General features: G+C 39.3%; 1 protein-coding gene across 2 annotated transcripts in view; it reads left to right on the top strand.

Moving 5' to 3' along the window:
- STX2 (syntaxin 2) overlaps positions 1 to 11,342 on the top strand; it is a 103,163-nt gene extending 91,821 nt beyond the window's left edge. The window contains exon 10 of one of the 2 annotated variants that reach the window (XM_040347502.1): positions 9,129 to 11,342. In XM_040347502.1, the coding sequence (XP_040203436.1) occupies positions 9,129 to 9,206 (78 nt within the window). In that variant the 3' untranslated portion in view covers positions 9,207 to 11,342. Of the gene's footprint in view, positions 1 to 6,368; positions 7,439 to 9,128 lie in introns of those variants that run through there. The other variant, XM_040347496.1, reaches the window with a different exon arrangement.
- The last annotated feature ends 1,871 nt before the right edge of the window (positions 11,343 to 13,213 follow it).

Raw genomic sequence — 13,213 nt, 5'->3', positions numbered from 1 at the left:
GACACTGGAGGGATCCTATCTCCCCATCAACATTCTGGAACTTCTAGCAATTGGGTTGTGCCTTTAGTGCTGGAGATTCGGACTGTAGGGTCATCCAATCAAGACCCAGTCAAACGCCACAGCAGTAGCATACATTGACCACCAGGGAGGAACTAGAAGTCTGCCAGAAGTCTTGCCCATTGCAAGAGAGGTTGAACTTCATGTTCCTGCCTTTTCCGCTGTTTACATCCCTGACATGGACAGTTGATAGACAGGCTTTCTCAGCCAGCAATACCTGAATTTGAGGGAATAGGCTCTACATCCAGGGGTGTTACAAGACCATTGTCGCAGGCGGGTTGGCACCAGATTTGGTCCTCTTGGCCTTCAGGTTGAGCAACAAAATGGACAGGTTTGTCTACAGTTGCAGAGATAGCGGAAGCAGTGGATGTTCTGCTGACTGTGTAAGATCAGTGCCTTTTCTCTCTGGAACACCTTCATTGTCTGTGGGAATGTGATTGGGGATCATTCTGGTGATCCCCACAGATTGGGCCATTTTCAGATTGTCAGGATCTTTTGTCCCAAGGACTAGTTAACTGTCCCATTTCACGGCTGCTGTCTTTTAAAAGTATGGTTGTGTACATGTCAGAACCACACTACTACTTCGCTTTGACATACATAAAGCCTTCGATAGCGTCAGCTGGGCCTACTTACTCACTACTCCCCAGATACGGTATCGGTGATGAGTTTCTGCATGGATTCAAAGCCTTATACCACGACCCACATACACGTATCAAACTCCCTGGCCATAACTCAGAGTTTTTCCCACTAAGCAAAGGCACGAGACAGGGCTGTCCTTTATCCCCTCTCCTTTTTGCTCTAGCTATTGAGCACCTCACATGCGCCATTCGTGACAACACTAACATTAAAGGATACACAAAAGGTTCGAAAGAATTTAAATCAAGTCTGTATGCAGATGACGTCCTCTTGTTTCTCACTGAACCATTAATTTCGCTGCCAAACCTTATCAAAACGCTAGATACATTCCACTACCTCTCAGGTTTAAATATAAACTTATCTAAATGTTCAGCCCTTCCAATTAACTGCCCCCCAGATTTGACTACTATATTGAAGGAAACTTTTTTTTTTTTCAATGGTGTGAGGACTCGTTTAGATATTTAGGTATCCATATCACCCCATCTTACAAGACCCTATACCACAAGAATTACCCTAGATTACTCCAAAACATCAGAGACTTACTCAAATCATGGTCAACATACCATATCTCATTTATGGGTAGGATAGTGGCTACAAAAATGGTTATACTACCAAAACTACTTTACTTTTTCAGAGCACTCCCCCTTTTGGTACCTAAAAACACCCTAGATTCTATAGAGAGATAAACAAATTTATATGGCAAAATAAAAAATCTAGATTTGGATATGCACTGATGCTCAGACCCCAATCTAAGGGAGGGCTGAGTATACCCAACCTATGGCTATATTATCTTTCAGCTAGATATACACAACTTGCACAATGGTATGCACCTTCCAGCCAAATACCTTGGCTATCATTTGAGGAGCAATGTGTCCTACCGTACCACCTTCAAGGCCTTCTATGGTCCAAATCCATCAAAACTCCAAAAATTGGCCACCTCAACAAAGTGGTACACCAAGATCTACTATTATGGCACAGACAAAAGCATAAATTTAACATCTCCTCAGATTCCTTCCCTAGCATCTTTCGTAGGGGATCTCTCCCCCCCCCCCCCCCCCCCCCCACCTAACTCAAATCAATATACTATATGGCATCTCCTCAAACTATCTATCTAACCTAAAATCATTCACAAAAAATAATGCATTTCGTACATTTTCAGATTTGCAGACAGAATATAACCTTACAGGTACTGAACTCTCTGACTACAACAAACAAAATCATTTTTCTCTCACCCCCCAAACCCCTTTCACGATATTTGAACAAATTTGCCTTACTTCACCTCGCGATAGGGGTTTAATATCCAAAATGTATAGGGACCTAAATGAACATAATACACCAGACAAAACATCAAATGTCACAGTGGGAATCGGATCTGAATGAGTCCTTCTCCACAGAACAATGGGACACTATAATTAACAACTTACGAAAGTGCACAAAGACAGCCTCCATCAGAGAATCTGCCATTAACCACTTCCGGACCGCCGCATGTACATTTACGTCGGCAGAATGGCACGGACAGGCACATTGGCGTACCTATACGTCCCTGCCTAGACTTGGGTCGGGACCCCCCCCCCCCCCCCCCCCGGTACATGCGGGATGAGGGGACGGCTGTTCGTTTTTGTCCGCCCCCTCCGGATCGCTCTCAGCCAATCCGCGCGCTCCCCCTGCGTGTCACTTACTCCTTCTGTGTAAACACAGGAAGAGGGAAGTGATGTGATCTCTCCTCTCGGCGGTATTTTCAGCCGCCGCTGAGGAGAGATCACTTCACACAGTGAGTCTGCACAACACTACACTGACACCAGTACACGCAGGCACATTTAACCCCCTGCGATCACCCCCCACCCCCCTGCCAGTGTCACTGAATGCAGTGATCATATATGTACTGATCACTGCATTTAGTGTCAGTGTGACAGGCAGTTAATGTTAGGTCCAGGGTAGCCCCCGTACCCCCCCTAATAAAGTTTTAACCCCTTGATCACCGCCCTAGTTAACCCTTTCACTCCCTATTGCCAGTGTCACTAAGCGATCATTTTTCTGATCGCTGTATTAGTGTCGCTGTTCCCGCTAGGTAGCTATTTTTTTTTTTTTTTTACTAAAGACATGTGGCTGAATAAGTTTTGGCCTAAATGTTTGACTAAAATTTAGTTTATTTGATTTTTCTTATAACAAAAAGTAAAAAATATTGTTTTTTTTTTCAAAAATGTCGCTCTATTTTTGTATATAGCGCAAAAAATAAAAATCGCAGAGGCGATCAAATGCCACCAAAAGAAAGCTCTATTTGTGGGAAGAAAAGGATGCGAATTTTGTTTGGGAGCCACGTCGCACGACCGCGCAATTGTCTGTTAAAGCGACACAGTGCCGAATTGTAAAAACCCCTTGGGTCATTTAGCAGCATATTGGTCCGGTCCTTAAGTGGTTAAACTTCAATACAGGTGGTACCTCACCCCAGACAGAATTAATTCATTCTATCCAACAACCTCTCCCCTATGCTTCAGAGGATGCCCAGTCCAGGGCTCCCTCATACACACCTTCTGGGATTGTACTCCCCTCAAAACTACATGGCAACAGGCTAAAAATAAAATAGAACAAATTACGGGTAGAAGTATTGTACTGACACCTAAAATGTGCCTCCTTTTCTATCCTATTCCAGATATCCCTATAGCCCACACTAGGCTAATACACACATTGTTCAGCTCAATACACTGGGCTATAGCTCTTAACTGGCGATCTTGTACTGTGACATGGTCCCAAATTATGAATCGCATGCTGTCCATCAAGCTATCAGAACACATTCATCACGCCCTATTTGACACTATGGACACATACGATAGAAAATGGAAACCTTGGGATCTCTCTCTGTTAAACCATCATTGAACTATATGATACGGTTGGCCTTTTTTATCGTCAAACAATCCCACTAGGTTTTTGTACCTCTAATGGGTTCTCAGTAATTCTATTATACATCCTATGGTTTGTTCCCCTACCTTTTTATATTACTGCTACCCATATTTTATGATGATGTATACTGCTCCCTTCTTTATATGTATATTTCTTACCAATGTACGCTTAAACTGTATTGAGACTTATTTTTTCAATAAACCGTTTGTAAACAAAATAAAGGTATGGTTGTGGAAGCCCAGGTCTTGAGGGACAGGGGACCTTCCAGTTCAGTAGTTCCTTGGCACCAAAAGAAAGTCCACACCCTGCAAGATCTACCATTATGCCAACAAGACATACGTTGCTTGATGGGAGAAAAGTGGAAACAATCTTGACTTTTTTTCAATTAGGCCTGGATTAGCATTTGGTTCGTAAAACCAGCAAAGATCAGATCTTGTTCCAGAAACCGCTAGCCTCCCATTTTTTTTTTTTATTTTTTTTTTGTACAGGATGTGTCTCTAATGTGGTCCACCCTGTGCTTATTCCCTCAGCGCAGCCACTGCCTTTTGAACCTATGAGGAATAGTTCACCTTTCCACATCTACATAAAAAGTTGCATTCTTAGTCGCCATCACCCTAATAAGGCATGTGTCGGAACTGGTCACTTGGTCCTGTAAAAGAACCCTTTCTGGTCTTATACAGGGACAAGGTGATGTTGAGGTCTAGAGCCTCTTGTTCCTAAGCTGATTTCAGCTTTCCACCTCAACCAGGGCATCGTGCCGTCGTTCTTCTATCTGGTTCCATTACATCTGAAGAAAATGTGTATTCATTTTTACAATGAAGTTCGAGATGTGCATGTCTGCCTTGCAGTCACTGGCTTGTGCAAGCTTATGGCCTTAAGGATAGGGCTCCACCCTTTCTTGTCAAGGCCCAATCTACTAGATCTGTGAGTGTTGCTTGAGCTTTTTGTCATCAGGCAACGTTCACAGTTTTGCAAGGCTGCTACCTGGTCTTCTGTTCATTTGTTCTCCAAGATTTACCAAGTGAATGTTCAGGCCTCAGCTTTGGGTGTAAGGTCCTTCAAGTGTCTTTTTGAGCTGTCGGCAATCCTTGCTGTTTGGGCTTCCTAATGTTTTGTTACTGTAGTCCACCCTTAGCCCAGGTTAATCTGGGCTGCAAGAATGAAGCCATGGAAGTTCATCTGAACTCGCATGATTTCACTCCTGCTGGTCAGTCCCGATTTCGGCCATGAGAGACATCTGTGCAGGTTTCTACACAAATGTCAATGTAAATCACGGGCAGTAGTACAGAAACTACTTTTTTAAATCGGTGCAGCAATGCACCGATTAGGACAGTGCAATTTACCGGAAAATGCTGCAGGTTTGACATATCAAATCGCACCAGTGTGAACCAGGGCTTACGGTTTTTAGATGCCCCACTAGTCTGACTGCTGAATGTCTCCTAATTTAGCATTGAAGAATATAGAATTTTTGTACCCAAAACAAAATCCTTTTCTTGGAGTTCATTCAGGGTCTGCATATCACTAAGACATTCTAAGAGTGAGAGGGATATAACAGACTGATCACTTTTTGTGTGTGTTTTTTATTTTTGTCCCAGTGTCCAAATCCTCCTTTAGGCAGTAGTATAACCCAGTAGCATCTGAATCGTGTCCCTCAATGAACTCCAGAAAAGGATTTTACTGTAAGAACAAAAAACACTTTTTGCAGGCATCGGTACTGTGCATTAGTTATCTCTTTTAAAGAGGAATAACATTTTTAATCTTCAAGGGTACCTCCACTTTCCTGGGAAAAAATAAATTGTGTGTGTACCGTATATATGTATATGTGTGTGTGTGTGTATATGTATATATATGTAGTGTGTGTGTGTGTGTATATGTATGTATGTATGTATGTATGTATGTATGTGTATATATATATATATATATATATATATATATATATATATATATATATATATATATATATATATATATATATATATATATATATATATATATATATATATATATATATATATATATATAAGAGAGAGAATACAATTAGACACAAGTCATATTGTATGTTATTAAAAATGGCCTTTCCTTTTCAGTCTGCTGCTGAAAGTAATTTTCGTTAAAGTGCAACGCAATGTGGCTACCTGGAGGTGTTCTGTACACAATGCACAGCCCCCCCGCCCCAGAAACCTACGTTTTTGATTTGTGTGATTGGCCCACTGATTTTCCCCAGAAGTCTACACTGATACAAGTCAGATTTTTGGCATCCCCTGCAGCAAAAATTTCATTTTTGGTGAGATACTCCCAATAGGAAATAACATCTTAAGGGATGCAGACACTGCAATTTTTCTCTTATTTTGCGGAAGCTGTTTGATTATGAAACCACTCCCATTAGACTCGATCTGCACAGAGGAACAAACAGGAATTTCTTCAGAATTACAAAAGGAATCTACAACAAAGTTCGTTAAAATACTTGCACTGTACATAGATCACTCAGAGGGTAATGTGTTTTTCTTTTTTTTTTTTTCTCATCAAACGCGGAGTTGCGCTTTAAACTTTGGGTTGTCCCCAGAACAGGAATAGGGGGAATATCGTCCAACATGGACACTAGTTTGGAGGGATTTCATGACTTCCCGTTTTTGCCTTTAAGTTCTACTTTAAGTAAGAAATTAAGTGTTCTTCATGCATTTTAAGAATCATGTTCACTAGTTGTAGTGATCAAGAATCATTCTGACTGAATTTTTTTCTGTGTTTTTTTTTGTTTGTTTTGTTTTTACTTTTAACAGAAACAATGGAGCATTGCTATTTTATTGCTGGTGGCGACTGTCATGCTCGCCTTAATTATTGGTTTGTCAGTTGGCCTCAAATGAAGTTTTTTGTTTTTCCCCCATTATGCATGCACCCCTGCCTGTGTGGCAGTAAGTAACATGTTTGTCTTAGCTTCTGTGCTCCCTCGTTATACCATCAACTTAAGGCCTAAAACTATATCTTATGACATGGCAAAACTGCTATAGCTAAGTAGTTGTTAGTTTGCATTTTGGTAAACTCATTTGAACGGTTAGTTGAATATGTTTGACTGTAAACAAGGTTGATTGTATAAGGAGTGGGTAGCACAACAGCAGATTTACACTATGACCTTACATGTACACGGGTTATTTTACTGTGGTGTTGGCTAATGTTATATCACATTTATCAGTTACACAACCGATGTCTGAAGACCCTGTAAACCTAAAGATATTCCGTCTGGCCAATTTTGAGTTGAGAAAAAATTACACATTTTTATCCGTCTGTTAGCTTAACGCAGCACAATAGGCTGCATCTAAAGCCCTATGGATGTCCGATATCCCAAAATCTTATGTTATGGGTACGTTTAAATAATTTGTAAATGTTGGTTAAAAATGTTTGACTTTTCTTGCTCCTTTCAATATATATATATATCTATCCCTCGCCCAGTTGAGCTATATTATTGCAGCATAGTAAAGAGGGGAAAACTACATATCTAATGAGGCACTGTATTTGATATGGTTTCACTGCTGTTCTATCAATTGTAAATGTTTAGCAACTAGTTCTTGGTAGTCATTTTAAATTATACCATCATTAATTAGGGAGTAGCATATTTGCTAAAGTGCATGGAATTAACAACTGGTCCAGGAAACTCAAATACCAACTATTAGACGTACAGAAAATGCCACAAAGGCAGAAAATGCTCATTCTAGCATACCAATGTTGTGTGCCCTCTGGTGTTCAGCTGACTAACTGCAGCAACATTGCTTTTTTAGGAGAGTTTCATAGTAAATGTATTTATTGATCAATTTACACAGCACTTTACATATACATTGTACATTCACATCAGTCCCTGCCCTCAAGGAGCTAACACCCCAAGGTCCTTAACACACATTCATACTAGGGCCAATTTAGACAGGATCCGATTTAACCTACAAGCTTGTCTTTACAGTGTGGGAGGAAACTGAAGTACCTGGAGGAAACCCACGCTGGCACATGCAAATTCCAGACAGATGGTGTCGTGGTTGGTATATGAACCAGTGACACTTTTTTGCTGCTAGGTGAAATGCTATCCACTACACCACTGTGCTGCCCATAAAACCGTGTGTATTTTGTAGATTTTTTTTATTTTGAATGATTATTTAACAAAGCATTCCAAGGTGTAACAATCCATAGCAAAACATAAAATTGTTTGGCTTTTCCTCTTGCAGCAATTTTTTTGTTTGCTCATTACATTTTTGATAACATTTATCCAATGTATGAGAGCCTAAAGCTTCAAAAACAGAAAAACTCACTCCATGGCACTGAGCACATGTATGCATGTATACATATATGGTCCCCACTGGTGGAGGATTCTGATATTGGTGAGGTGTGTGTTCACAGGTGGAGGGCTTGCACCTTAGTTTGTATAAAACTATTTTCACTGTATGGTAGCTATGAAAGACCAGTTTTTATTATGGATCTTTCTTCTTTCAAATTGCTTATTTCCTCTTTTGTTTTATTAAATATATTTGTTTTATGCTTGTACAGTGATAGTCCACTTAAGATCAGTAAAATTGTTAAAGTAGTACTATGGCTTCCTATTACAAAAATGTGGGTGGTTACCTGTTGAGCCCATCAGTTAAGTCCACCTAATGCAGCTTCCTGTAATGGCCCTGCTTCTGAATTCAGAGTTGCAGCTCTCATGTAGGCTTTGCCTGCTTTCCACTACAGTGGGGTTAAAAAATATTGCAGGGGCACAGATATTGGGATTGTCACTGCTGATGCACAGGCCAGTAGCTTTTCAACCATGGCCTGGCCACACCTAGTCCCGCCCACTGCTTTCTGGATTGATAGCGCTGCCTCTGTTGCTGAAACTCTCCCACTGTGAGCTGCAGTGTCTGGGAAGGGGAGAATGTGAGACACAAATGAAAGGGGAGGATGGGGTTCAGTCATGGAAAGCAAAGGAAGCGTTTAGGTTACTTTTGAGGCTTGTGCATCACAGTCACTGGATTTGGGACTTGTTTAAACGATCATACAGTAGCCTTTAATTGTATTTTATTTTTTTACTTGTCAGTAAATACAGTGACATTGTGTGATGCTTTAGCAGATTTAATTACATAGAACAAATTACTTTAGATGCATTTCCATAAAAAGAAAAAAAATTGCAATCAAATCACGTTCTAAAAATGTAAAAAATTGTACTTTTTGACCATGAGCAGTGCCGTTTCATATCTATATAACCAGTGGCGTTTGTTTGTGACTACACCCATTCCAAAAGGTGGACAGAGTTCTCATTCTGTTGGTCTGCTGCATTTGGTTTTGTCTCATAGTAGACATTGCACATTAGTGGTTCTGAAAATACTAGCGGTCGCTCTGGAGAGGAAGCATTAACGACATATGAGAACAGCGTTGGCCAAATAACAATCTAAGCAACCCTAATGTTCAAGTACAGGTTTCAATATGGTTGGTTGTTTTGGGGCAGTACGCACAGTGCAGGCTGATAAATTGGTATTCTGTCCCTTATTTACATTGATCCTAACCTTTCTTTTCTGATATTCCAGAAAATGATCTTCATAATCATCTGTGTGCTTATCCTGGTGGTAATTCTTGTGATCATCCTGGCAACAACACTGACTTAGCAGGCACAGTAAGAGTTGGAAGTCTTACCTCCTCTGATGTTCAGTTTTGCTCCAGAAATTCTTATTGGGGACTTTTCTGATCTGTCACCGGGGCAGAATACTTATTTGTTTACTTTGCAAACAGTAAGCAATCTTGAAATCATTCCATATGAAGGAGAGGTAAGTATATATGGACTTTGAAGTTTTATAAGGTCCTTCATTTCACTTTGTGGAACAAAAGCAGCAGTGTTTCCTATGTGAACGCAGAGCAGCTTCTTCTCACCAAATATCGAACAAACTTTTTTTTTTTTTTTTTTTATCTTTGTTCTGTGAGTAATTTGGCTCCATCCTTGCAAAAAATGGTGCCTGCCTTCGCCCTACAGAACTTTTTTTTTTTTTTTTTATCTTTTAATTCATCGTGTGATCCATTGAAACTACATTCAGATTCTCCTGCATTCAGTGTTATTCTTTTGTAATACAAATCTTTGCATATGTCATGTTAAGATGTGTGTTTTATTGGTACTAGCTGTAATCCTGTTTAATAGTTGCATTTTAGTTGTTGCAGCTTTCACAGCAGTACTTTAACTTGGTATTTAATCCCTTTTTATGTTATTACTAAATGGTGGTAAATTATAGCAACACTACTTACTTTATTTAGTCTTGCCTTGGAACACATTGGTATGAAAATTGATTGGCTTGAAATAACCTCACGTTGAGCTCACCAAATCCATCCAAACCTCATATTTTATTACTGAATGGAAGCTGGTGGAAGAATTCACACTGGCTTATTATATTTTCCTGGTTTTCAGATTGGTGATTTCCCTCCTTTGATTTGTTTTGTTCAACATTTAAAAAACATAAACTAGGGGAGTTCCCATATAAGAAGCCAGTGCATGATTTGCTCACATCTATGTAACACTTACTGCTTTACTATTCAATCATACAACCTAATTTTCTGTGTATGCATTACATACATTTCTGTAGCTTTTCCTACATAATGTATGTTTTAACTGAATAGCTATAGTTTGTAAGCTTTCTACCTGTCAAGAAACCAAAGGCCCAAACCTAGCAGCCATTGCATTTTAGCCTATTCCATTTCTATATACGCCTGTCTCCTATTTCTGCAATTTTTACTTGTCTCACTGTTGGTAAACCATTCCACACTCACTGTGTATCTATAGTTTTAAGCAGTGAGATATTTTATCTTACAATACTGTTACTGTAAATTAGCGAGAGTGCCATAGTAATGTAGCCTTGTGTACAATACAGAGCACTGCTGTCTATATGAGCGGTACTCTTGCCGTTTTATGAACAGGGTAATGGAATCTTGCAGGTGTAGGCCACTAGAATTCCATGAACAGTCATGAATAATAGGGCTTATATTTATATCTCTAATTAAAGGTGAGCTGGGTGGAGTCATTTCCCATGACAGCCAGATCAGATTCAGGCCTGTCGCTTTTCTGATATAGGGTACAAAATTAAAGCTAGAACATGACTGGTTGGTCCATTCTCATCCCCTTTAATTTTCATATGTCGGGTTCAGTACATTTTTTTTTTAAAGGGTTCAGTACATTTTTGTGTGTGTGTTCTTTAAAAAAAAACATTGGACTACTATGAAAGCATTATATTATTTATCCAGAAAAGTCTTACATGTGTACATTTGCGCCATAGCAGAATGGTGTTTTTCTGTAGCAAGTAAGAGGCACCATCTCGTAAAATGCTGTGTGAAGACTGTGAAAATGTTTTATATATAATAATATGCTAAGCTGCCATGACACTTCACTTACCCCAACATGCCTGACATGTTTACTGACACATGGTTTTGTTGTGCTGAAATGTTCTCCAGTCTTAAATAGATTAACGCTAACTTTATTTATAGTTTTTTTGTTTTTCTCTATTTTCAACTTATTTCAAACCAAAGTTGAAATGTAGCTTTCTTTCTAAAGCCCCTCCTAAGTGTGTGTAAATCAACTTTATTTTGTATGACGTTTTCTTACTAAATTGTTCCTAACCAGATATAAATGGAATTGGACAATTGGCCCTGTTGTACCAGCATGAAGTTTTTTTTCTGGTGTTTTTTAGGTTTATTAAATAGGTTGCACCTTGCTGAAACTCCAAGCACTGTCTTTTTAAATAAATTGCTGAAGGTGCATTAAATGCAGGTTTTTTTTTTTTTTTTTTTTTTTTTTTTATAACCTTTGTGCCTTTTTATATGAAAATGTTGTCATATCATTCAGTTGCATTTCATTTTTTTTTTTTTTTTTTTTTAAGTATAATTTCATTTTTTTTATAATGAAGGATTTCATTTAATGCAGGACTTGTCAGATAAAACCGTGGTTCTGAAACTCTTACCATTGTTAAAGAAGCCTCTTATTTCAAATTCCTTGAATCATTGATTCTCCCTTTTAGTGGGCGCAGAAGGCACACTATATGGAGGGAGTTTGGATAGTTGGGGGAAGGGGGAGTGGTCGTTTATGACAATAGGTCTGCTTTAACTTGTATTTTTTTCCTATATTAAGTCCACAGTTAAAAGAAGGGAAAAGTAATGGTGTGTTTTGAAAAATATATCTCCACATCAGCAGTCTTGAGTGGAAGAAATGTTGGGCCCTGCACAGGAACCTGTGACTTTTGGAGAGTGCCTTGTATTACTTGCTGGGGGCACAGAGCAAATAGGACATGGTTTTCGTGCTTCATTAAGCATCAAAGCCTCTTGTTGATGCATTCAAGTGCAGTGCTTACTGGACTTTAGTATAATACTTTCCCTTTTGTGGACATTGCTGTTTTTTTGGGCAATTAACACAGGTCAAAAGTACCTTCGAGCAATCTAATATAAGACTTCAGGCCATCCAATTATGCAAGCGTTACTTCAGCTGCCCCTTTTCTGCAGATCAGCATTTTGGATGACTTGCTTAAATGGACCATCGCATAGATGCAAGATGTAAAGTTGTCTTTTCAAAAATGTCTACTTTTAGAGCCTAATCTTTCCATAGAGACAATTTGGTCTAATTCATAGCAGGAGAACATGAACATGGCAAAGACAGACCACATGATTTTGCCAGGAAAATGCATAGGAAGATGGTAAATAAGGTGGAGCAGTGACCATTTGGAGTAGTTTATTTAAAGGGTGAGTTGGGGTAACGAATTCTCTGGAATAAAAAATAAGGTACGTTGTGCTCATAAGTTTACATACATACCCCTGCATAATTTGATTTCTTGGCCATTTTTCAGAGCATATGAATAAAAACACAAACTTTTCTTTCACTCATGGTTGGTGTTTGGCAGAAGCCATTTATTATTCGACTGTGTTTACTCTTTTTAAATCATAATGGCAACAGAAACTACCCAAATGACCCTGATCAAAAGTTTACATACCCCAGTTCTTAGTACCGTGTATTGCCCCCTTTAACATCAATGACAGCTTGAAGTCTTTTGTGGTATTTGTGGATGAGGCTCTTTATTTTCTCAGATGGTAAAGCTGCCCATTCCTCTTGACAAAAAGCCTTCAGTTCCTGTAAATTCTTGGGCTGTCTTGCACGAACTGCACGTTTTTGAGATCTTCCCAGAGTGGCTCAATGATATTGAGGTCAGGGGGCTGAGATGGCCACTCCGAACCTTCACTTTTTTCTGCTGTAGCCAATGACCGGTCAACTTGGCCTTTTGTTTTGGATCATTGTCATGTTGGAATGTCCAAATACTTCCCATGCGCAGCTTCCTGGCTGATGAATGCAAATATTTCGCCAGTATTTTTTGATAAGATACTGCATTCATCTTGCATCAATTTTGACCAAATTTCCTTCCTTTTTAGCTCACACGTCCTCAAAACAGCAGTGATCCACCTCCGTGTTTCACCGTAGGAATGGTGTACCTTTCATCATAGTCCTTGTTGACTCTTCTCCAAATGTAGCGTTTATGGTTGTGGCCAAAAAGCAAAATTTTGGTCTCATCACTTCAAATGACTTTGTGCTAGAAGGTTTGAGACTTGTCTCTGTGCCGTTTGGCGTATTTGTAAGCCAAATACTTTGTGGCAT

This window comes from Rana temporaria, chromosome 1 (genome assembly GCF_905171775.1).
Source record: "Rana temporaria chromosome 1, aRanTem1.1, whole genome shotgun sequence".
NCBI lineage: Eukaryota > Metazoa > Chordata > Amphibia > Anura > Ranidae > Rana > Rana temporaria.
This window is presented reverse-complemented; position numbering and strand designations above follow the sequence as displayed.